This window comes from Aricia agestis, chromosome 13 (genome assembly GCF_905147365.1).
Source record: "Aricia agestis chromosome 13, ilAriAges1.1, whole genome shotgun sequence".
NCBI lineage: Eukaryota > Metazoa > Arthropoda > Insecta > Lepidoptera > Lycaenidae > Aricia > Aricia agestis.
In genome coordinates, this window is record NC_056418.1 from 8,567,462 (window position 1) to 8,595,331 (window position 27,870).

At 36.0% G+C, this 27,870-nt stretch overlaps 1 protein-coding gene across 2 annotated transcripts in view; it reads left to right on the plus strand.

The window, feature by feature from the left end:
• Positions 1-1,614: 1,614 nt before the first annotated feature.
• The window catches only part of LOC121733375 (lissencephaly-1 homolog), a 43,890-nt gene continuing 17,634 nt past the window's right edge, over positions 1,615-27,870 (plus strand). The window contains exons 1-2 of one of the 2 annotated variants that reach the window (XM_042123601.1): positions 1,615-1,771; positions 3,611-3,751. In XM_042123601.1, coding sequence (XP_041979535.1) covers positions 3,714-3,751 — 38 coding nt within the window. In that variant the 5' untranslated portion in view covers positions 1,615-1,771; positions 3,611-3,713. Of the gene's footprint in view, positions 1,772-2,089; positions 2,109-3,610; positions 3,752-27,870 lie in introns of those variants that run through there. The other variant, XM_042123602.1, reaches the window with a different exon arrangement.

Genomic DNA, 27,870 nt, shown 5'->3' on the forward strand with positions numbered 1-27,870 from the left:
AGACCAAAAATATACCTGATTCATAATATTGTTCAAGTTAATAAAAATAAAATTGTATATTATTATGATTTATGTACACAGTACAGCTCGACAAGGTTTTTTAGAACGTCGTGGGTGACATTGACGGAGGCGCTGCTGGTAAGGGAGAACTGTCAAACATATCGCAAAAATGACATTTTTGTATGATAGAAGCATTTAGTTCCTTTTCTCGCCACGTTCATATAAAGCCTTGTCGAACTGTACAGCTTGGCAAAAAAGAGTATGGATTAAAATATGACGAGAATCCTAAATTAAGAAGACTAATTCTTATTCCACTTGTCCTAATTTAGTAACTAAATCAGTTGTGACTTGGTTGTGACGACGCGGTGATTTTGGCCAGACGTCTTCATAATGGCTCCAGTTCTGTCAAAGCAACAAAAAATTGGTCTTCTCATAGGCTTAGCTGTTGGCTCAATGAAAATCCAAATAAATAAAAGGCGAAAAAGATGGTTGAAAGAATTTTTGCTCCACGAAAAATTATGAATTATGAACTTTCTGAACTACAGTAGGGCCTCGGTAATCTGGACTCCCGCTTGTTTAGTGATCGCTGCAATCCGGCCGGCCAATGGGATTCGCGGGGAAGTCCGGTGAGTGTAAGTGCGGGCTGTCATAACTCATGAGCCAATGCGCCGTCAGTCTTTTGTTAATCGCTTTTCATGTTAAAGGGTTGATTCAGAGAGCAACGCAACGCGTAGATGCATTTCTAAATTTATATGGATTTGACAGATTCGCAAGACGTCTCACGCATGAAATTTGTCAAATCCATACAAATTCATGCCGCGTCGCACCTCGCCTCACCATGTCACGTTGCGGTCTGAATTGACCCTAATACGTAGTACAGTGTCAATTTAGCGCGTTGGCTAAGATCATGGCGCCACCACGTAAATATTAGACATTGATATAAAAAAATTGATTATAGAAACTAAGGTTATACATGTGTTTTATTAGAACTATCTAACATTAAATATTGCTATAATCTGGACGCCTCGATAATCCGCAAAGAGTCGTGTTTTTGCCTCTCCGGATTAATGAGGCCCTACTGTACTTGGAATCAGCAGACTTTAAAAATTACCTACGAATGGATTCCAGATCGTATAACTATATATTGACTTTATTATAATTAACAATAAAAGGTTGAAACCATCTGGCAACACTGATTTAGTCAGTCAGAAGCCACACTTTTTCCGATTTAGTACACTAATTAGGATCCTAGCTTTCTAAATGTTATTCCACTTGACTAAATTTTGGTTACTTAATCATTAAGACTGGATTGCACCAACTAACTTTAACTTTAACTGTAACTTTAACTTTGACTACAGTGCAAAATGTCAAATCTTTGATAAAGTTAAAAATGGACGCCATCAAGACGCCATATTTAACCATAACCATAGAGCTTAACAAGGTTTTAAATGCACGTGGCGAAAAAAGGAACTAACGCTGTCATCATACAAAAACGCAATTTTTGACAGTTCTCCTCATAGATAAAATATTTTAAAGTTGCTGATGAAGTTGCCAGACTGAAAAAATGTTTCCCATTAGTGAACATAGATGGCGGTAAATGAAGTCTTTTGAAGGAAAAGAAAAAGAAAAATCGAATTCGCCATTGTATTGAATAAATTTGAGCCACTGCAACGAAACGGTTTTCTGCCTCAGGTCTTGTGTGTAGTGTGTTTATAGTGCGAGTGATATTTATCTAAAACAAAAGTGCAATATTTAGTGATTTCTATTTCTTGTAAGTATTGAATCATAATTTATTGTCGAAAAACCTTTTACAGAGTGACTGTTGTGAACCATGTCTAGATTTTTTCAGCTGGATTTAGTTCAATATGGCCGTTCCTCTTTCCAACGATTTTATTAAACTAACAAACTTAAGTGGAAATCTGGATTAGTAAAACCATTGATATTGAGATGAATTTGCCTAAAAATTGTATTTATAACCATTTTAGTTGATGTGGCAAATTGACATTGCATTTTGACATTTGATTTCTGAGTCATTTTGGAATTTGGAGTACCTACCTACCTAAGTAGTGCTGTAAATTACTACAAAATTCGCGCAAATAATTCCTAAAGTAAGCTGAAAGACTAACTTCTAGGAAAATATCTGTATATAAATGTCCACCGAATTGATTAATATTCTTCTACACTTGTTATCCAAAAATCAATAATTTTATCAAAACTTTTTCTGTGGTACCTGCAAGAGATTCTAAATATTGTGTATTATTATAAAATTATCATTATTTATTTTCCACTTTCTAATATCTTAAAATATATAGTAATTTATGTGTTGTTTACACAAAATTCTTGCAACTTTTTCTGTAATTAGTAATCATGGCAAGTGAATGTAAAAATGCAAAACATTGTAAGATAATCATAATAATTAGAGTATTATAATGCGCTTTCTTTACAAATTCATAAATAGAGGTAGTTGTTAGGTTTAAGTTGTAATTCACTTGTAAAGATTTTTATTATTTTTACCCAAGAGTGTACAGAAAAATTAGTAAATAACTATATTTTAAATATTTAGAGGTTAAATTCATCTAGTCATACTTAAACACTGTTCAGATTCATGTTCAGGCAAAACATAAACAACAGCACATTTAAATAGCGCTACAGCTTTTTAACTGAATGGATCAATTATTTTAGCTTTTGCTACTTTGCTGCATCTTTCACATCTTGTGTACATCTTGTTCTAAAATAGAATATTTTATATATATGACATATCTATATATATATAAATGGATTTTTAAATGTGTTAGTCGCGCTAAAACTCGAAAATGGCTGGACGGATTGGGCTCATTTTAGTCTTAAAATATTCGTAGAAGTCCAGGGAAGGTTTTAAAGTGACACGAAGTTCACCGGGACAGCTAGTTAGAATATATAAGTTTATATATTTTTAAAAGATGTTTTTTCGATGTAGCACCTGATAAATAACTAATTAGAATCGGACCAAGAGGTCCGATTCTAATTAGTTATTTATCGACCATAAATTCATAATTGTTTAATGGCAGGTTAGGTAACATATTTATCTTTTTTTTTTTTTTTTTTTTTTTTTTATGAAATAAGGGGGCAAACGAGCAAACGGGTCACCTGATGGAAAGCAACTTCCGTCGCCCATGGACACTCGCAGCATCAGAAGAGCTGTAGGTGCGTTGCCGGCCTTTTAAGGGGTAATAGGGGAGGGTAGGGAAGGGAATAGGGGAGGGTACGGAACGGAATAGGGGAGGGTACGGAAGGAAATAGGGGAGGGTAGGGAAAGGAAAAGGGTAGGGGATTGGGCCTCCGGTAAACTCACTCACTCGGCGAAACACAGCGGAAGCGCTGTTTCACGCCGGTTTTCTGTGAGGACGTGGTATTTCTCCGGTCGAGCCGGCCCATTCGTGCCGAAGCATGGCTCTCCCACGTCAAAAATCTTTTTTAATTGTTAAATTTAAATTCTAAATAGAATTATAAACATGTTGCTAAAACTCAATAACAGCTTTACAATATTTTTAAAATTTTTTAAGTGAAATAAATGTTTGAATTCATAAAAGTTGTGAAACGAATTTCAACATTGTATTTTAATTTGTTATAGGTGTGATAATGGCAACGGCGTTTCTGCCGGCCCCAGTGTGAATTGTTAAGACTTTAGTGCAGTGAACCCGAGGGCTCGCCGCCTCAAAAGTTAACCAACCACAATGAAAATGGTGTTGTCACAACGGCAGCGAGAGGAATTGTAAGTGTACCTTGTAAATTGATAATTTGTGTAGTGCATATCTTTGTTGTAGAGACAAATATGCTTAGAATACAGAATGACTTTAACAGTCTGTAAACTCTTTTAATGTTTATTTTAGAAATAGTTTATACAGTATTTCCAAGAAATTTTGGGGAGGGAAAATTGATTTATCACTTGATAGGTGCATTCTTATATCAATGTATTTTTAAAATTTTATTACTATTAAAACTATGGAGGGTAGGTGGAGGAAAACTATCTTATATGGGGGATATTTGAAAAAGTGTCCAGCTGCACGCAGTAAATAACAGTTGAAAAATTCTCCAAGAGTGGCGCTAGCTGCAGCAAAGGGTATGGAATGAATTGGTGACAAAATATAAATTGAAGTTAGCCGAATAGCCGAGTCACAGAATTACTGGGTTAATACCAATATATTTTGAAAAATATAACATAAAATAGCTGAAATAAAAGCTGCTAAATGATTTAAAATTTACCCCGTTGCTACTGTAGCGCCACCCTAATTTAAGGCATTTCAGCGGACACTTTTTACATACAGACATGCCCGTACCCAGGTTCTGGGCCAGGGGGGGGGCAAATTACCCAGATTCTTGGGCAAATTACGCAGATTCTGGGCCAGGGGGGGGCAAATCAGATTTTTATAAGCTAGGTTTTAATAAAGAATAAAAAATTAATAATTTTTAGTTGTAAGAATATTGTATTGCAAACAAATGGCAAGAATTCGTTTCATTATTTTTAATTTATAGATGAAATTACTAGATAATATACTTAGTAGGGATGTCAACATGATCCAGGTGATGTTTTTATCATTTGTTTTATTGTACACTAGCGACCCGGCCCGGCTTCGCACGGGTGGACATTGGTTTTTAAATTATTTTTTTTAAATAAAGGTAGTCAATCTTTAAGTTAAGCAGAACATAAAAATAGTTTACATTATTTAGCCTGCAACTACTATATTATAATTATTATGTACATATAACACATTTTTATTGTATTTTTTTTTTATATTTTTATATTTTAAGTGTTATGTTTGATTATTTTATCCTTACCTGCAGTCTTCTCTCATTAAATATAGCCTATATTCAGCAGAAATAGTGTGGATTAAAAAATATGCATTAATACTTCCATCGTGCATCGGCATCGTGGGTATCGCAGACACAATAGATCTTCAATTGTTATGCTGGCAGCCGGCTGCCGCTATTGGAGATTTATAGTTAAAGAAATTAATTAATTATAATAGCAATCAAAAATAATAGTCATTCAAAACTTATTTTAAAAAGTTCTAAAAATATTACTTTCGTAGTCATAACTTTTAAAGCTTTTTTGAAATTAGGATTATAATAATGAAGCACGATAGTCTATATCAAATCAATAAAGCAGCACCCGGCTGTCGCATAACTATTGAAAATCTATTGTGTCTGCGATTCCCACGATCGAGGTAATATTTACGTGGACTCTCCGGGCGAGTCTGTGGCACTGATAATTAAATCTCTCCCCTACCGCACGCACACCCGCGCATCGCGCCTTGACGCCCAATTCGCAACGTGCAGCAAAAATCGTAATATTTTAATTTCGCCATAACATTAAAACCAAACGTCCAATTTTAATCATTCAAAGACCAAATATTATCTACATTAACTGTACTTAGTGATGAAATAATTTATTTTGATAAGGGTCAATAGCATGATTTAAATAAACGCATTTAAATATAGTCCAAAAAAAATTCTAGATTTTTTAATAAAAAAATGGTTATTGTGCCTCACTCAACATAGATAGGTATAGTGTGTCGCGGACTTTTTTGTAGATATTTAAAAGATCTATAATTACTTAGAACATTTTATGCCTCTATCTTTTATAGTTTAGGCAGCGTACGCAAAATAAGTAACTTTTCTGGTTGATTTTTTAAACCTTGCGTCCGAAAATCCCAAATATCTTACGGAACCTTATATTTTTCCAAAATAAAAATTAGCCTATGTTCAGCAGAAATAATGCAGGATTCCAATGGTAAAAGAATTTTTCAAATCGGTCTAGTAGTTTCGGAGCCTATTCGACTCAAACAAACAAACAAACAAACAAACAAACAAAAAATCAAATCTTTCCTCTTTATAATAGTAGTGTAGACAATCAGTAGAAAGCATTAAACAGGTGAGACGTACAATGCCATGACTGTTAGGATGTTTCTATTTGTCATTGTTGCATATAACAAAAAAAAAAGTTTTTTTTGTTTGTTTTTAAGATCATTATCAGCACAAGCTCAGTGATTGTAAAATGAGTCAGCTCTACCATAATATATGTGTGCAATATGTAACATGTGGGTATTAAAATGGAATCTGAAGGTCGATTCTACTAAAAATAAAGTTTCGATAAGGTTTTGCTGAAGTTTTGATGTAATAAAAGTAAGCTGACGTCAAAATGTTTATTAATCAATATCAGCTCCGGATTAGTAGGTATAGTTAATCAGGGTAAGTTCAGAATTCGGATACAGGGTAAGTACGGGTGTCCGGATAAAGCCGGATACAGTCAGGCTTTTTTTTAAAACACTGTCTAATTTAGTGATAAGTTGAATTATCCGGACTTACCCTGTGTCCGAACTTACCCTAATAAACCTTGTACCTTAAACTTCTGTCCAAAAAACGTAAGAAACCAAACAAGTAGTTTATTTGAAAAGTGACAGGTATTAAGAAACTAGACTTAAAAATGTTGGACATTGGAAAATTACGGCATTATAGTTTTATACGATAAAGTTCTTAATAGGGTTCCGTACCCAAAGGGACCTTATTACTGGGACTTCAATGTCTGTCTGTCTGTCTGTCTATTTCTCTCCAGGCTGTTACTCAATAATCGCTATACCTAGACTTCTGAAATTTTCACAGATTGTGTATTTCTGTTGCCACTTACAACAAATATACTATAAAAAACAAAATTAATATTTAAGGAGGGCTCCCATACAACAAAGTAAGTTATTTTTTGGTCTTGTTTCGTCGTAATCAATAATGGCAACAGCTAGGCACTTGACTGCTTTAATAATTTATAATAATATATATATTATTATTATATACAAAAACACAATTTTTGGCCTATTTTTACCCGACTACGGCGAAGCAAAATTCCTCTATAATGGTACCTTCGTGCGCGATTTCGACTCGTACTTGGCCGATTTTTTTTTCTAGATTAAAAAAAGTGGAAAATGCGCAATAGGTACGCATCCTCAAGTTTCTACGGATGTATTTTTAATAGCAACATTCTTACGATGGGACTTCCTATCATCAATAACATCAATTCCGTGTCGTCATTGTGTTCGCCGAAAAAAGTGAAATCAATTTGCTTTTTTAGCGTCGTATTGTTTTGAAGTTGAGCAGTCGGCACGACCTTTGAAAGTAACAGTTCTCTAGTCGATGAACTCAGCTCAGCCTTGTGTAAGGGCAACTTTCTTTGCCTAGAAAACTCATAAACATAACGACTTCTTGATTGTACAGATTTATCTACCTTGATTGTGAGCTTATCAGTGTATCGCGATTCGCGTTTATCTATTACGTTACGAGTAGAATCAATGCTCGTAGTCCTTATTTATCTGTGATTACTGATTACTGATTATAATTTTTGATTGTGTTCCAATTTTAAATTGACCTTTTTGGTTATAGTTTTTACTTTTTTTTAATTTTAAATTTTAAGAAATTGGTTCAACCGCTGCATAGATTTTTATAGCGATGACAAAGGACAGTTGTTGGCTCGGGAATATACTGCGAGGTAAACAAACGACATAGTTCTAAGTAAGTGTACGTTAGAAAATTCTAAACTATTTTAACCCTCTATTGCATGAATTATGATTTATGATAGAATGAAGAAAAAAAAAATGTTTTGCTGGTTAATATTGCTTCATTAGAAAATTATTAAGAAAAAAAATTTTTTAGTAACTTATTTTAGAAAATAATTTGAGAAGCCATTAATGGCTTCATATGCATAAAAAGTACAGAATTTAGCTTTCTAAAAATCTTTGAAGGAGTTTCTTTTCTCGTTTAGGCATAAGAAAACGTAACAATTTTCACATTTTATAAGCGAGCGAAACATAATTATTAATTTTGATGAAGTAGGAGTATTTTTGTCGAGGGTTACTAATGTGATCATATTGTGGAGGCCGCAAAGGAAGACCTTCCGACTTGTCAAGGGTGTTTTTTTTGGTCAGGCCGAAGTGGTACAATTATTAATTATGTAAGAATATATTATCCGACACAGTTAGAAAACTTCGATAGTGCGATGCAGAATTGTAGTACTAGTTGGATATCCAGATATCGCCACAATAACCATGCTTTTATTGTATTTGAATTAGAGAAAGTTAGAAAACGGTAATTTATTCTCATTCGAGTCAGATCCTAACTTATCACTAATGAAATCATCACCAGGGATAGTTCTTGTGAACTTATTGGTACTATAAAAGCGTGCAAGTAAGATCGGTGAATGCATACGAAGCCAGAAGTGGCTTCCACGGAAAATTCAGAAAAAATAGCAGAGAAACCAACAACCAACCAAATGTTCAAAGGTTCTTATTACAGAAAGTAAAAAGAACCTTTGAACATTATAATCGGATTTTTTAACACACGAACATCGTACATTTTTTCAATATTATACATCGTCAAAGTCTCATAAAATTTTGCTTTGTATGTTTCATGCGCCTGCGCCGCTAAAAAGTTAAATTACATTCGCAGATGACATTTTTCCATCAGCAAAAAATACGTTTCGATCGACAGAGAAGTAGTTGATATAGGAGTGAAAATATATAATCCATTCTCATTATAATAAAGGCAGAAAAAAATGTTTAATCTGAAGAGCCAGAAATGGCTTCATATGCAGTAAAGGGTTAACGATTTTCTTTATTTAGCAGTCCTACCTTACTCTCATCAGGCTAAAAAAATATCCAAAGAAAGTAACAGCAAGGCACGATTAATAAATATTTTCTAATAAAACATTTAAAAAAATCTAAATGCATTATAATCTCCATTGCCAGGGCTAGATAATAATAATTAATAAGTGTTAATGACTCGCAAACGAGCTTATAAAGTGATAAGCGCGGTCTAAAAACCAATTAACAGCAAAGTATTAAGTGAATGCACTTACACTGATAGGTTTTATCTCGTAAGTCTAGGTTACTTGACCGCACAAGTAGGAAATTTCTCCTGAGAAAATATTTAGAAGTGAAACTTTTTATTTTGACAGAATCTTCATTTTAGCTACATTCAGCCGCACTCACTGTCGCATTCAGAGTGGAACATTAATTACTAAAATGTAATTAATTCATAATTTTGACATAAGCCCCCATACATTATCTGTCAAACTCTTCATTAAATTGAAGCTTATTAATAATAATTGAATGTCTCTGAGTACGGCGCGGCCTGGCGCGGCGGTCAGAGAGTCTTTACATTAAAGTTAAGTTATCATTAAATCTCTTTAAAAGTGCCGCCGTAATTCCTAATCCTAATGTTGTTAAAATATTAGTCCTTTTAAATATCACCCCATTTTGTTAAATTTTTAGTAACCAAGGAAACATTAAACAACACAATATTGTTCTAACTTCTAATGCTGGGTTTCCATGCTTGCCAAGGTTTGGCAAGCATCCACAAGGCACAAGCGTCCACAAATCTCGCTTGGCATTGGAAGTCGTTTACACGCTTGTGAATGCGTCAGTGTGTTAAGTACACGGTACATCCAAGCAAGCGCCCTTTGATCTGTGTCCAAAAACCGAGTACCGACACCATACCGGATCGAATACATCATATACAAGCGTCCACAAGCTCACGCTCACCAAGCCACGCCAGATACTCTCTTTACACGCTTGTGCTTGTGGACGCTGGTCAAGCCTTGGCATGCATAATCGCATAGAAACGCGGCATAACGATTTACCCTACGTATGCATATCGCGTTGCATTGGGGAAATTGTCACTTAATTTTATCAACAAACTTTTGGCAAAACTCACTGGTTTATATCACGTGATCATCACGACTTTTATACACTTTACGACATTTTTGTCACGTGATCGAGAGTGTTGGCCAATGATGACCTTATGATAATCTCAGAATATACAAAATTAGGACACGATTTCTGTATAGCCTCCCCAGATTTCGCACGCACTATGCTCTATTGCGAAGATCTAGATTCAAATAAACGCTATTAATATGATCTTATCACCTCTCTGTGTTTAACGAAATAAATAGTAAAAAATATTATCTTGTAATTCAAGGTTTACTTACAATCTGCAAGATACAGCTGATGCGTTATACCTCTCTTGAAATTGGAAAGAATGCAGGTTTAATTTCCAGGACCTTCCTCTGGACTTAAACTATCTAAATTATGAGAATGCCGCGCCGCGACCGTCTTAACAAATTGCGTATCTCAGGCATTACATTTACTATTAAGGTTTAAGGTGTTCCGTGTTACTACATTTGAAGCACACTGTTCTATACATGGATGACACGAAATCTTATAATAACGAAAAAATAAAAATAAAACGGCTTTACTGATTTTAACCAAATTTTATATTGCATATTCAGTGGGTCTGAGAATCGGCTACTGGGTACTTTTTTATATTGATAAGTGAATTTTTTAAATAAATAATAGTAAATTATTACAACTCGAGACTGACGGCGACCATTGTTTGTGCGACGGGATAGCGATGGACGTTGCCATGGTGACATACTTATTTAGTCACTTCAATAAAATAATACGGCCGAAATACTTTATATAACAAAGAAACGTTTGCCGGGACAGCTAGTAATTATTAAATATTAATTACCTTCAAAACTAATTTGATTCTCTAAACTAGAAAATGTTTTGATAAGACCTACATTCTCCATCTAGCACTACATTGTCCGCCGACTCTGACCTGCAGTGCCCTCGGTAGTCGGTACTTCTGGCCGAAGCATCAAAGTGAAAGGAACTGACCTATACATCTAGCAGTGATGATAAACATGCTAGTAGATTGAGATTACTTCTGAGAATACTAATTATACGATCTCTAAGTGATATTAAAAAAGGTTTCCGGCCTTTTCACGTTGGCCCATGTTGGACAAATAGCCCATTTGATAGTATTGCCAACGATAGATGTCAATAATCAATAGATGCACACAGACAAGCTAAGCCTAATTCGGTGCTTTTTTGCAAAATTGCAACCCAGTGCATTCCGGGGCTAAAATGGTCACATTTAGCAATTCCTCTCAATCAATTCAGCAAATGAATTGTCAAAACTGTCAAACTGACAAATGTCAATTCAGTACAAAAATACAGAAATGAATTGCAATCAGAGTTGCATTTTGCGATTTTAGAAAAATGAATCATATTATGATTCATATCATGATTCTTCGAAGCGACCATTTTAGCCCCGCTGTGCCAGTTAACATTATTCCAATAGTTTGTTAATAAATTAATAGCGTTGGTTTGGAAAACGTTAGAGACAATATGTAGATTATAATTAGATACCGACAGCTTTGTAATTTAATTTTGAGGATTGAGGAACTATACTCAAGTACTGCCAGACAACATTGTGCCTTCATCTGTCTTTCTTAGTTTCTAATGCCTGGTTTCGGTGCGAGCTGACATGCGAGCAGGATTAGTCAGTTACTGAGATGCAGCTACTTGCATCATGTGACCGCATCATACGAGTAACTTAAATGTGCGAGTGGGTCAGCTGCTCGGGTGCAAGTTACTACAACAATTTTTGTATTCACTCGCCACTCGCCTTCCCCCACTACAGATACAACTCGACTAGGCGATGTCACTGGGACATTATAACCTATCTACTGCGACGTCAGCAGCGTGCATGGTGTGACTCAGGGAGGCGAGTCGAGCTGCTTTCGTGCGAGCATACAGGCACAGTAGCTGTCTGCTGTCACTTCAGTTGCTCGCACTGTGTAACCTATCAACACTGTCTGGACTCTAGATTGATCACAACATTTTCATCAATTAGTCATTGGTGCCAATCGTAGCTACCTAATCGAAATATTATTGATTAAATTACTTAAATCGGATTAGTTATGTCGGAACTCGGAAGTTGGAACGTATAATAAGCAGCTTAAAGCTAAGTACTCACATACGGTTTTGCTCGATCGAGCAATAACGTCGAGCAAAACCTGCGGCTCAGGCTTTCATACACACATTCATCATTGCTCGATAGTTTTACTCTAAATCGATATAATATTTAATTCCATCAAGCCGGCTCGATGCGAGCCTTCGAGCTGTCAGTTTTGAGGTCCACACAGTAATTATTACTCGATTTGGAGTAAAACTATCGAGCAAAACCGCATGGGAGTACTTAGCATAAAACGAAATTACAAAACTTGACGAAAACTAGTATGCGCAGCCGTGGACCATGAACAAGGTTGTTGGTACGCCAAGGTCCAAGATGTGTATGTTCACACTGAGGTCATGATACAAGAGAATAATATTATTATAATAATTGCATATTAATGATAAAGTTAACGTACAAATTGGTAAAACTTGTCTATTGTGCTGGCACTTGGCCTCAAAGTTTTAAAAATATTGGTTTCCTGTTTTCGCTGCATTCTAATGATTGCTGCTTCTTCTTGACAACCTTTGCTTTTAAAATGTACTCCGTTGAGCCAAAATCTCGGGAACCATAAATTTTTCCGGGATAAATAAGTGTCCTATATATCCTTTCCCGGGACTCAAAGTATCTCCATACCAAATTTCACAAAAAAAAAGGTTTCAGCGGTTTGAACGTGAAGAGGAGACAGACAGATAGACACATTTTTGGATTTATTTGGATATATTCCAAAAGCATTTGGGCATTAATAATTAAAGGTACCTTACATTTCTTGCTTTGTTATTTGGTGAATTCTTTAAAGGAATTTTTCTTCCCAACCGAGAAAATACGAAATAGTCGTGACTCGTGACCGGCTACCGTATAAAGACGGCCAGCTGTGTTGTATATTTCACATAAGTATCGACATACCATAATTTATAGAAGTGCATTCGAATTGGCAAATTATTTTTAGAAATCATTTTATAAAAGAAAAAGAAAAATTCCCGTGCCCGTTTGTGCCAAGGTAAAAAGTTTTAAGAATTTTATATCACTGCTAAAGTTGTTTAGCGTAGCTTGGACTATGCTTAGTATTGCCATAAATGATGTATTTTCAGGTAAAAAAATAATTAATCTACTGTATAAGTATTATAATTTAGAAGTATGTAGAGCAAAAAACAAAAGTATTGCATAGATAGCAGCCAGCAGGTACGTAGTAGTTATTCTACTGACCAGTGACCACTCATTATTTACAATTGCTAAACTCTTCGTAAGTTAACAGTAAACATAATTAAGGTTCAATTGAACTGAGTCAACACAATAAAGAAATTACTTTGCATAACCTAAGTGGTACATAAAACATTTTAGTCAAAGCAGCACCGACAGTCTTGTGATGCCCAAATATCTTGCGTCATTGCATTATCATAGACGATTATTATCGTAATGTAAATTACGTAAGATTATTGATTATGATAGAAAGTGTGTTAATATTTATTAAAATTGGACCTGACCGATATTATGATAGGCATTTATAATTTGAGTCTAGATATGAACGTGTTTGCTAAACCGTTGTTGCAACCGTTTTTTGATACTTATAATATATTTTTTTTGTTCTTTGCATTAGGCTAAGGAATTTCCATCATGTAGAGATAAGTTTCGTACTCAGTATGTCGTTAGTCATTAGAAAAACTAGCGGACTTCCTCTGCAGTCGGCTTCCGTTAGTGCAGTAGATAAGCAGAAATTAGAACAAAAATATATCACGTTACACGTATTTACAATTACGGTTAAAGACTTGAAGCATGGGCTTATTGGAAGATTTTTCATTTACGAGAACAAAGAAAAGAAAAATGAAAGGGAATGGGACTAAAGGCCCAAGGGGGTAAACGAGCAAACGGGTCACCTGATGGAAGGCAACTACCGCCGCCCATGGACACTCGCAACATCAGAAGAGCTGCAGGTGCGTTGCCGGACTTCTAAGAGTGAATATGCTCTCTCCTTGAAAATTTGCACTTTGCAGGTCATATTGATCCAGAAATACTGTAAAATGTTTAAAAAGTCTTCTAAAAGTGGACCAAATCATTTCTTCAGTAGCAAGAGAACACAATAGTAAGTAATGGAGGTCTATAATAAATAATAATCTATCTAGAATCTAGATACATCTATACATATGAATAAAATTGGAGTGTCTGTTTGTAATATTGAAAGAACCGTTTTTTACTAAATGCATATTAATGTTTATTGGGTACAGACACCAAAACAACATTTTTTACCATTTTTGTCTGTATGTCTATCTGTCTGTCTGTTTGCTCCGGCTAATCTCTGAAGTGACTGGAGGGATTTTGACGGGACTTTTTTAGGCACATAGCTGATGTAGTAAGGAATAACTTAGGCTACTTTTTAACCGACTTCCGAAAAGGAGGAGGATATATTTTACTTTTTTTAAAGGAACCTTAAAAAGGGGATTTTTTTTATATTTAAATCTTTGTTATCACATTTTGCTGACGCGGACGAAGTCGCGGGCAACAGCTAGTATATAATATAAAAGAACAGTTTTAATTGGTGAAATAAAAATGTACAGGTGCTTTCGTATACTCATTAGTGTAAACATCGGAATTGATGGATTGCGGCCTTGGAATAACGCGGTTGATGTTCGCGTAGGAAGTGTATGACATATTGCCACTGGTCATGCCTCTTGACACTTGGGAGGCAGTTTGGCTCTCTCCACGTTGGTAATATTATTTTTAATATAATTTTTTACGCGATTATTTGATAGATAGAGATTAGAGGGGCATATTTGTGTATAGTTGCGACTGTTCACTGTGCATAATGTGAGTTGTAACAGAAGCAAAAGTTTTTTTTTTATTGAATAATTACAAATTAATACATAATGTGCAGTACAGAAAAAAACGGATGGCACATATGCGCTTAATTCTAAATTTTTAACCCAGATACAGGAACTATAACAATATCCTTTACCTACTGGTGTCTAGGTAAATGTTAATCGTGATTCGTGGATGATGTTATGTCTGAACTAGGTCTAAACTATCGTTATTTATTATGAAAGAGAGAGCATTATGTTTGTACAAAAGAATAGTAAGACTAGCGCAAATCGGCCTATAACGTCCGCAATGATGAATTGTCGTCTTAATTTTTGTGTGAACGCAAATAAACACGGATGAGTCAGTAACCGTCATCCGTGAATGACTTGTTATATCATTATGTGACGGTGTGACCTCACACCACTTGTGTATGAACTATGAACGTTCACTTCAACACCACTCGTGGTGTTTTAACTTGAGATTTTCAACGTGTTTTTACTTTTTATACATTGGCTCTAAATAAATATTTCATGTTGCTTACAACTTTGTGCTCGTTTATCGCGCAGGAATATTCTATATAACTAGCTGTCCCGGTAAACGTTGGTATTTCGCCCTACCATATATACTATTTTCTTGAAGTGACTAAATAAGTATGGCACCATGGCAACGTCCATCGCTATCCCGTCGCACAAACAATGGTCGCCGTCAGTCTCGAGTTGTAATAATTTACTATTATTTATTCAACAAATGCACTTATCAATTATATATAAAAAGTAGCTAGTAGCCGATTCTATTATATATTATTTATATTCATGTAAAAATCAGTAATGGCGTTTCGGAGGCGTCCGGACCCGGTAACTAACATTGTGACACGAGAATTTTTTATGTTATGTATAAGAAGATTATCCTTTCTTGGGACCCAGAGTATTTTCATACTTTTCGAAGTTGATGATTCAGTGGTTTAGGCGTGAAGAAATAAGAGTTTGTTCTTTACGGCTCTACATTAAGAGCCCATATGACCCTAAAAATACTTTAACCTAGATCTCAAAATCTGTAAGGTCTAGAAAACTGATTTTTTGACACAAGTAACTTCAGTTCATAAAGATTAAGTGCTCAAGACGAAAACACGATTGCTCAAAAAATGCTCGATAGATTCTTTTTTACAAAAAACCTTGTTTTAGACACATTTTTGCTTGGATCCTCGAAGTTTGCTGTCTTTTCTTTATATTTTTTAATATCTAAAAGGTATTGATAAAACCTACATTTGCTCAAAACACTTTTTTCATAATCATTATAGTTCGTCTTTTATTCAAGTAAAACTAACTCGGCCATGATTCCGCGCCGTCCTTTTTCACCTGGCATATGAAAGACGGGCGTGAGTGTGAAGAGAGAAGGACGATGTTTGATTTTTAGAGTCAGGTGAGCTCTTAATACTATTATGATTTATAATGCGATTTACATCAGTACATTTTGTTAAGTAGTGATTAGAAGCAAAAATGCATTGCTTTGGATAACAAGCTCAAAATTCTCATATAAACAACTGTATGTTAATTCCGCTGTTGGTGTTAAATTTGGCCCAGATTTTTTCACTTTCATAACAGCGCAGTAGTTTTCGACATTAATATTTCAAAAACTTTCTGATTTAACCGACTTGAAGCTTAATTAGAGATCGCTAACCGTTCTTGCCCGAACCGTTGCCAAAGTCAACAAAGTCTACGGTCTAATGATAGAGTAGGTAGCTCTTATCTCTACCTCGGTTTATCTTCTCAGTTTATACATTTTTTAAGAATATAATATTAATTTTTAAAATTAACTGGGAACAGAAATAATAAAGAATGGTAATATTTCAGATTATTTTATTTACTATCAAAAACGAAAAATTTTGAAAAAAATCCAAACTTTAAATGGCTTGAAAAGTTTGGTAAATGGAGTGACTCTTATTTGTATCGCGTTATGACTTGTCTTTTTTTTTATGAAATAAGGGGGCAAACGAGCAAACGGGTCAACTTCCGTCGCCCATGGATACTCGCAGCATTAGAAGAGCTGCAGGTGCGTTGCCGGCCTTTTAAGAGGGAATAGGGTAATATGGGAAGGTAGGAATGGGAAGGGAATAGGGGAGGATAGGGAAGGGAATCGGGCCTCCGATAAACTCACTCACTCGGCGAAACACAGCGCAAGCGCTGTTTCACGCCGGTTTTCTGGGAGAACGTGGTATTTCTCCGGTCGAGCCGGCCCATTCGTGCCGAAGCATGGCTCTCCCACGTATATTATATGCACGTATATATCTTATTCAAACTTGAGGTCGTCTCGCTGAAACTTGAGATCGGCTGGACCGATTTGGCTAAATCATTTAATCTTATCAGTCCAGGAAATGCTTTTAGAGTTAAAAAAGTTAAGCTTTCTAGAGTTTCTGAAATTTACGAGGTTAATATCCATATGCCATACTAATATTATAAATGCGAAAGTGTGTCTGTCTGTTACCTCTTCACGACCAAACGACTGAACCGATTTTGCTGAAATTTGGTACAGAGATACTTTAAATCCCGGGAAAGGACATAGGATACTTTTTATCCCGAAAAAAATGTACGCTTCCCGCGCGATAAACGAGTTTTGGCGCAACGGAGTTGCGGTCGTCATCTAGATTCTAGTTGATACTATTCGTATAATAACGTATGTCGGGACATCTAGTAAATATTATTCCCAGTCTAGACTGGTGAACACTACTCACTAGGCACTAGGCGGTATGTGCTAGGGTCCAAGACCCGTTGTCCGGGGCTGTGGAATGCGGTCCCCGCCGGTCGCTCTGCCGCATACCGCAATTCGCACGTTGCATCCCCATTACCTATCTATTGCGAATGCGATAGCTATGCATATAAGAGCTTGATATACGAGTTTTTGTCTTATAAGAGCTTTTCTAAAGTTGATTACGAAGCGTCTGTTAATGGAATTTATTTGTGGTGATCGCATCTTTTTTGCGTAGAAATATTTTGTTTATCGTGAGGGGTTACATTTTTGGAATAAAAGCTATCCTATGTCCCAAAATATATCTGCAAAGTTAAAGGTTTAAGAGTGTAGACAACCGAAAGCACACTTTTCTATTGATATCAGTATGGATGTTCACTGCACCAACATGGTTGATGGTTCACAGAAACATCCAGTCCCCAGTTAGGTCAAAATTGCAGTAATTTAGTATTAACCGTCTTAAAAAGGAGCTATGTATCCAGTATCGCATGTTAAGAATTTGTTGAGAATGTTGCAAAAATGTATTCCATTACCGGTAATGAGAATAGATCTCCATGTGTAAATTAATTACTCAGAAGAACAACAATAATTTATCTTATCGTAATAAAACTAATGCTTTGATGAATAAATTTAAAAATAGTTACTAATTGGACATTAAAATAGGCTGATGGGATTTGTGATACTTTTATGAATTTGTTGCTAGTTGCTGTGGAAAATTGAAATTTTTAGTACTGTGTCATACATTACATAAACAATTTTTAGTATTAGCCAAAATCCGTTTATCGCGCGGAAACCGCACATTTTTCCGGGATGAAACGTATCCTATGTCCTTTCCCGTGACTCAAAGTTTCTCCATACTAAATTCCGGATGCAAAATTGGCTCAGCGGTTTGGCGTGAATAGGTAACAGACACCGACAGACAAAATGTCGCATTTATAATTCATTTTATAAATGAATATGATTCATATTTATCAAAAGAATATGTTAACTTTCTTTTGATAAAATGAATCTTTCCCTAACGTATAATCTTAAGCCAATCAAATCGATTTTTAAATCCCATACTTCACACCACTATGTAACTGTTATACCGTACCCTATCGTAAGTCAATAACCTATAAGACCCTCCTGAAACCTTTTTAATTATATAATGTCACATTAGATTACACGAACAGCCATACTAGGGCTTCGATCCTGTTACTGAAGTCGCGAATTCGTTTAAAATAGGGCAACTAAGTCCTAAGGGTAAGTCCCTTATATCGATCAAATAGATATATTATATCTAGTCACAGTAAGAACTATGAATAATTAATCAATTGTTAATATTAAGCAATTATAGACGGAATAATATAAACCTCTACGGGTTCGTTCGGAATCGCCTATATTTGTCCATCATGGGTCAACTGCAACGTGGAGAGGCCTTAATAAAAGGTCTGTTTTTATAATCCTCAACAAAGCTGAAAAACAGAATGAAACCTTTTAAGCCTCATTTATGTATGAGTTATGAGTTTATGACCCTAAAAGTGAAATAGTGGAAAAATTAAACTGTTTTTGAACCCCCTTTGAAATAGTCACACAAACGGTCATAAACACCCCAGTCCCCAACTCGTTAATTAAAGACGCAACGGTCTGTTGACAAACATGTCCTCGGCCCTCGGGGCCCTGCGATGACGCAGTTTTGACGTAGCCCGGCGCCCGTGCCCGATCGATACGGCGTAGGCGACCCTCGCAGACGAATAACAAGGGAACTTGAGCGGTGAGCCACTAACTACGGTTAATAACTTGCATAGAATTCTCTATCGTTTATGTGTGGTATTTGCTAGGTATTACTCAAGCTAAGCATAAGGTCGAATAAAATATGATGTACAGACTTGATTGGGTCCAAAACTATCTTCAGCTTGATCACATGGTGACGTAATATAGAACTTTTTAGTCGGGAAGAATGTACGGATGAAAATTCGGTGCAATGAAGTTGCCCGGGGCGTTACTTAGTTAGTAATAATGAGACTTGGTTTAAAGTTGTGCCTTAAGTTCCTCAGCAGTCTGCTGCAGGCTTATTTCCTTTATCAATCCGTTACTTTGTCTACTCTTCCGTAGAAATAAATTCGATGGTGCGATAAAGAACCATTCTTGAACTCTTATTATAGTCTGATCACTGATATCACTATTAGATTTTAATTTTAACTAGAAATAATGTTTTTTAATACCTAGGGCCTGCAATATTATCTAGGTTCTGTATATCGTGAAGGGTTCATTGATATAACAAGGTTTACATGTAAATGTAACAAGCCTGTTACCTAAACCCATGTTCATTGTCCAAAGTAATATCAATAAAAGTTAATGCATTCGGTCAGTTTTCGGTTTTCATCGCAATCGGGTTAAGTGCGTTACATCACAGTCAATTAGGCACGGATTCTGTTGGTTCTACAGGAAAATTAACAGTTTTGCGGTTCATATTGCACCAACAATTTGCATTTTGAAAAGATTAATTGGTGCATGTATTTCTTCAGAGAAATTCTGTAATAATGCGTTGTTAGGGGGATGTAACTTGACTTTATTTTTTGAACATCCATACATCTATAATAATTTTATAAATGTCACAGTGTGTCTGTCTGTTATCTCTAAATCTCTACACATATTATGTACCGCTAAACTGCTTGGGTACTTGTTATTCCGGGAAATGTATGTCCTCTCACGGGGAAATGTGTGTCTTCTCACGATAAATGAATTACTGCGGGGCAAGGCAGTTGCATTCAATATCTTATCATAACATTATAAGGATTAGAAGTGCAGTTCCTATGATGTTTCTAGGTAAAATTTACATCTGGCTTGCAAATTTTACGCATTCAACATAGGTAATATATAATTTGCCTAGGAAACCTTCACATATGCGACTCGCACTTGGAACTTCTATCAGGTTTATATTGTGCTCACGTACGTTTGTAAATAGTAGAGACGTGATGTACATGTTTATTGGTTTTTAAAGGTTTTATGTCGTCTTCGATATTCTTTATTGAAGTTATTGTCCTACGAATTACGATATGAGACTCATGTATTAAGAGGGCGACTAACCCAAAAAATCAAACATCGTCCTTCTCTCTTCACACTCACGCCCGTCTTTCATATGCCAGGTGAAAAAGAACGACGCGGATTCATCGCCAAATTAGTTTTTTCTCAATAACTCGATAAATATACAACCTTCTAAAAATCCGCTAGGTCGATCTCTCAATGATAGAATTTTATACAATGTGTTAAAATATTAACTTAGTTCAATGCACCGTTATGGCAATAAATGAAAAATTCGTGAAAATTAGATGCATCTTTGTGATTTTTATCTATCGAGAAAATTTTAATATATTGTGTTTTTGCTCAGATCGAATTCTCAGAAATATAATGTAGTATCTAATTTTAGAAAATGAAACAATTCGCGGCTTATTTTTAAGTATGAAAATGAATTATAAAATCGACAATTTAGGGTTAGTCGCCCCCTTAAGAGTCCGGGTGCCATCGCAATTCTCATACAAACGTAATACCAAGATCATTTCCCATGTACGAGAATATATTTTACCATATTTGAGTTATTAAGATAGTAATTTTAAGATATTAATTTTAAGATTTTATGATTTTAAGATTTTTAGTTTAAGATAGTAATTACCTAGGTTCCTGTACAAAGATTCAATGCAAAATATTTACATACCAAAAAATATGAACGATTACAATTTTGTATGTAAATATTGTACCGGAGGCCCAATCCCCTACCCTATTCCCTTCCCTTCCCTACCCTCTCTATTATCCTATTCCCTCCTAAAAGGCCGGCAACGCACCTGCAGCTCTTCTGATGCTGCGAGTGTCCATGGGCGACGGAAGTTGCTTTCCATCAGGTGACCCGTTTGCTCGTTTGCCCCCTTAGTTCCACAAAAAAAAAATCGTAATGAAAATATTTCCACTACGTCTACGATAATGTGCTAGTTACTAGTAGAGTTGTGGCAGGTTCTATCGTACCCGCAACTGTACCTTAAGCGGGAAGTGGAGCACCATGTAGTTTTAGTTGTAGTAGGCCGACGCGAGGAAAATCGCACATCCTTCGGCCGTTATCCCGAACCCTCGAGAATGTGTAAAGCAAAACTCAAAAGGTCTAACATTAATCCACGTCGCATCAGGCTTGGTGTAATATCTTTTAAAAACATGCTCGTTGCTATATTTAAATCATGCCTATCTTATATCTTTATTGTAATGAAATTTTGTATACAGATAGTCTAAAGCCTGAGAAAGGACATAGGCTACTTTTTTACTGGAAAAAAAGCTACTTTTTTTTCGATTGTTATTTCTTTTTTATGTTATTTAATAAGTCAGTACTTTATATTATATACAGTGACGTAACCTTAAACCTATCAATGATAAATAGTTTATGGGTAAAGTTGTGTAATTGGGGAGCTAAATAAGCTTTATAATTTGGCATAAAATATAAAGTTTAATTTTAAAAAATGAAATATTATGTGCACACTGTACAGCTGTTTTGATTGAAGGGGTGCCAGGGTTTTTTTTATAAAAGCTTTTGACACCAATTTTGTTGACATCGCGCGCTATAAACTGAAGTCCACGCGGACGAAGTCGCGGGCAACAGCTAGTTTACTATATAGGGGGTTTCGGGGGCGATAAATCGATCTAGCTAGGAATCATTGTTAGAAAATGTCATTTTAGTCGTGTTTTATCGAATACCGAGCAAAGCTCGGTCAAATAGCTAGTATTTATAATATGCAGAAGGCTGTAGATTAAAAGCCACATTCATGCGAGAAGCTTAACGATGCAAGTAAAGAGCACACGTCTATTGTCCACGAGCGACAAAAAGCTCTGACACATAACCACAATACTTATGCATACAGTAGCGTCGCCTAATGGGTGAACATGAGTTTCTTTGGGAGTTAAGACAGCTATGTTAACGCAACAAAATAGATTGTGGAATGTATGGAAACTGTTAAAATTTTTATACTTAATAGTTTCGATAAACATTATAGACATAATATTGAAATTCTAGGAAAAAAAACGCTTAAGTCAACCCCCATTAGTTCTTGAAACCAAGTTCGTGCCATAAAGAGGCAAGAAGTATGCGCGCCCGACGCGATTCTGCATGAAATTGCACTTGTGTGTGCGTGCGAGTATTAAGATGGTCTACTGTTTATTTATACTATGGTTTAGCTCCACAGCCTACTATGTACGTGGAGCATTGTGTTCAGACAAGGTGAGGATCGTGCATTTTATATCGCATAGAACAAAGACCTAAATAAATGAACATTCATCTGTATTTTGCGCCCAGAAAAGAGCAGAATAAAAGATGGTTGTACTTTAATCTTACGTTAATGCAACTTCGATGAGTTTAAGATAAAGTCTCAATGTAATTACCTCTATTATGTATATTTCATATTGGTATTCTCTAATTTTTTAAACGCGTCCTGCAACTCCGTATTGTTCAAAACTACGTGACGGAGTTTGGCGTATACGACAATCATAGTTATTAGTTATATTTAGTAACTGATAAAAGATTTAACAACAGCTGCCGCACGTGATGAATATTAAAGGTGTACCAGGATCTGATGGCAAATTTTGATGGCAGATTTTCAAAAAATATCCTTGATCATTGGATCAATTTTTATATAATGCATGTTTCACACACAGAATCAGCCGCTATAAGAAAAAAAAAAGGATCAAAATGATTTATTCCAAAAAGTGAGAAAAGAAATTGACTAGCAATACCGGGGGGTATTGCTAGTCAATTTCTATTCTCACTTTTTGCCATCAGATTCTGGTAGACCTATAATATTATTACAATGAAGATTTTGACATAAGCCCCAAATTACCTTAATTGTCAAACTCTTACCCCCGGTTTCTGAAAGGTCTGTCAAATCTCTGATCAACTAACACTGCTGTTAATTAAGCATGGCTGTCCAATCAGTTTGAGTTTCTGATACATTGATCAGCCGAAAATTAACTAATCTATGATCATTTTTAATTTGACTAGCGATTTGTTTGTTTTCGTTCATTGCTTCACTATTAACTATCAAAAATGCAAATTAAATGTGAAAAGAAGGAATCGCAGACTAATGACAGTCTGCGATTCCTTCTTTTCTTTCAAAAATGTTCTGGGAATTTCAAATCTGGTACTTTTTGAAACATTGATCAGACGAAAATTAACTAATCTGGTGATCATTTTGATTTGACATGCGATTTTTTTATTTTCGTTCATTTGTCAGAATTCCGAATTTCAATTTTTCAGACGCTATCGAATCCTAAATTCTTCTTCATTATAGAAATGAAATTGATTATAATATACATTTTTTGCAAATAAAACGAGTACTGCAAATAAACAGTTTATTTGCATAATCGACGTATTTCTTACGAATTTTTATTAAAACTTCATAATTAATGTGTTTACGAACCTTATAGTAACGTAGTTTCAAAGGGAAAATGTAGATTCACATAAAAAATAAATTGAATTTATAAGTTAATTCACCCACAACTACCGATTAGTTGACACAGCTTTTGACAAAACTTTAATCTATGATCACGGCTTGACAAGCGTTTCGGAAACCCAAAATGGCTGTTGACATATCGTTCTCGAGTCAAATTGAACAGCTACCGTCAACTGACGCGCTGAATTAAAGTAACTAACCGTGCTTCTAGCAACCCAATTGTTACTTGACAAGAGATTTAACAGGCGATTAGTTAATTTTAGTGTTGATCAGCCTTTCAGAAACCGGGTGTTAATTAATTACAGTTAAGTAATTAATATTCATCTGTGAGTGCGGCAATTAGTAACTGATCAAAGCTTTATTATATTGTAGATTTGTAGAGTCACTTATTTTTAATTGTCATAACTCACAGTCATGTACATATTATGTAGTAAATAGTAGTAAATGGCGAGTGGTCATGTATTGTAGAATCACTAATGTTTAATCGACACCACTTTGGTCAAAGACTGCATAAGAGTATTTAGAAGTATTCTCATGGTACTATAGTCGCGTAATGTCCTGACTACACAATAGTTATTAGTCGCCTAGATCATTTCTTTTGGAATAATTTATCCAATCAGCGCATGTACCTGTTTGTAACTTTCTAAGAGCGACATGTTTTGCGTGGGCGAAGTTTGATACAATGTCGTAACTCCGATTATTCAACACTTATCAGATGCTATCGACTGATCTATTGAGATTCGTGAGTGGTGTAACCGTAATGGAACTGAGGCACTACACGTTCTCTGAGACAGGGTTTTCCAAAGTTTTCTTGGCTTAAGGGCTCTGCCCATTCCCGCAACAAGAATGATGCTACTTGAAGTTATCTATTAATACCAAGATATTTGGTAACAAGATATTGGATAGATCATACAATGTGTCATCATAGTTACAATGTGTCAATGTGAATACAAATATTTGGTATTAGCGGCTTTAGTCTTTACAGTTGAGCCAAAATTGTTATCATGAATATCAAGGTGTCTTCGAAGAATATATCTTGCGTACGCGATCGCAATAACTTGTATTCCTGTCATCACAGGCTAATGTAAAGACTATAGTTGCAAAACTTCTGAAAAATTCCGAATAATTCCGGAATACTTCTGGGAAAGTTTCTTTAAATTTGAATTATTCAAAATGAATTTAATAAAAAAAATAATATGAATATTTATTTATGCTGAAAAATCGAATTTTGCATCAATCATCGATCGCCGCCGCGCATAGAGCGTCGCCCGCCGGCCGCTATCACCGCTTCGCACGCGCCGACTGCCACGGCGAAATATTCGACGGAAACATTCGATTGCGGGGTACGAATCTTTCCGCGGGGTGAGGGAAAACTTCTCCGGGGAGCATCTCCCTTCCGCACCGCCGTCGCCCGCTCGTACGGGCGAGCGAGTCGTGCGAGCGGGCGACGGCGGCGCGGAAGGGAGATGCTCCCCGGAGAAGTTTTCCCTCACCTATAGGTTTAATATTATAAATGCGAAAGTGCGTCTGTTTGCCTGTCTGTCTGTTATCTCTTCACGCTCGAACCGCTGAACCGATTTTGCTGAAAATTTACATGGAAATACTTTGAGTTCCGAGAAAGGACATAGGATAGTTTTTATCCCGGAAAAATGTACGGTTCCGGCGCGATAAACGAATTTTGGCGCAACGGAGTTGCGGGCGTCATCTAGTTTTATTATAAATTAGTAATGGCCAATGGGATTGATTAATCTATACTTACCTACTTATATCCATACTATCCATACTAATATATCCTATTGTAAGTAAATCAGAATAAAAACCATAAAAAATAAACGAACTCATATGATTAGGTATTATCATATACGTGGGAGAGCCATGCTTCGGCACGAATGGGCCGACTCGACCGGAGAAATACCACGTTCTCACAGAAAACCGGCGTGAAACAGTGCTAGCGCTGTGTTTCGCCGAGTGAGTGAGTTTACCGGAGGCCCAATCCCCTACCCTATTCCCTCCCCTGCCCTTCCCTACTCCCTTCCCATCCCTACCCTCCACTATTACCCTATTCCCTCTTAAAAGGCCGGCAACGCACCTGCAGCTCTTCTGATGCTGCAAGTGTCCATGGGCGACGGAAGTTGCTTTCCATCAGGTGACCCGTTTGCTCGTTTGCCCCCTTATTTCATAAAGAAAAAAAAAATCCAAGAAAAGTAACAAGCCGTTACCAGCCGCTATTTATCGCTAGTAATGATAATAAGCCAAAAAAAGCCGTTTCTCGCCGCTTGGCTTATAAAGTTAGTAACCGGCATCACATATTTTTAGATACACAACTAAAGATAAATAGTTTACAACTTCCAAGCGCAATTTTCTTCGTTTTATTTGACAGTTGAAATATTCCCAAAGTTTCGGAATATTTCGGAATACTTCCGAAGTATTCGACGGGAATAATTCGGAATCTTTCCCGCCAGCATCTATAATGATAATAAGCCAAAAAAGCCGTTTCTCGCCGCTTGGCTAATAATGTTAGTAACCGGCATCACATATTCTTAGATACGCAACTAAAGATAAATAATTTACAGCTTCCAAGCGCAATTTTCCTTGTTTTTTTTGACAGTTGAAATATTCCCAAAGTTTCGGAATATTTCGGAATACTTCCGAAGTATTCGACGGGAATAATTCGGAATCTTTCCCGCCAGCATCTATAGTAAAGACTTAATGGATCGCACATATTCATTATTGTTAAAGTGGTCAACAAGGAATGAGCTCTGACTTGGGAACAAGCAGGTAGTAGATCCATAAATGTATTCGTATTTGTCTGTTTTTCCACTATGTAAAAAGTTTAGGAACCCCTGCTCCAAGCACAACTCACAAGCACCTCACTGTATTGCTTTCGTGCAATCTATTTTGCATCACCCGCGGGGAGAGCATACTTGATTTATATTGTTTGTACCTTGTTTTATTTAGCCTTATCTTTCGATGAAACTATGACAGACAAGTTTTAGTCCGATTCATTTAATCCAGTTCTCAAGGACAGCGTGAATCCAGCATCTGCCCAGTTTTTGAGGATATTTACAGGAGTTTATTTTAGCTTTGTTGATTGGTTATGGAGTTCAGCTATCAACAATAAAAAACTCTAGTAAACAAATAAATTAAAAAAAAAAACCTTTACAAAACTGGACATTCATCAATCTCCAAGCGGCACCCTACTGCCGCATAACAATTAAAAATCTATTCATTCCCACGATCGAGGTATAAATGGTAAATTAGACCAAGATAAAGCAGAAATAATAAAGGAGCTACATAGAACTTACATTAATATTTAATTCACTCTTTGATTCCTAACATTTTTATTGAACCTTACTAGTCAAGATACAGTATGCACTTCCGTCTCAGTATTATTAGGTGCTCCGTCTTACCACGTAGATAGAGCACTTAACAACGACATACAGCATTTAATCAACTTTTATGTCCACGTTTCCGCGTTTCCTTTTATATTCGCATGTCATTTGTTTTGGCACTTTTACTTTTCGCTTTGTGCCCGCCGCTCATGTTCTAGATCAGTGGTTCCTAAACCTTATCTACAAGGGACTGTTTGGAAACTGTTTTGATATCACATTGCTGGCAAGGATTTTAATTTCGTTGGCACCTTGGACTGGTTCTCAAAAGTTTTTTTTAAGTAGGAATAGTTTTGCGGACCATTTGGGATGCTTCCAGAATCCAGAGACCACTAGTGGTTGGCAGTTAGTATTTTTATTTCGTTGGGCAAGCGTCGAGAGACGAGAGGGATTTATAGACTAATCTAGCTTTTTGTTAGAATGGCTCTGCGGACTTGGCATACTCCCAGAGACCCATAAGGGCTAATAACAACAGCTTTTCTACATGGTATTTCTTTAACATTCTCACAGATTTGTACACAATAATCTCCCAAGAGCATGCGCCACAGGGAAAGTGGTTTGTCCCAGGCCCGGGAACCACTTGTTTACTTTCACACCACATTTCTAGCGATACAATTCCGATTGAAATACGATTTGTCTGATCTAACAAAGGCAGACATTGG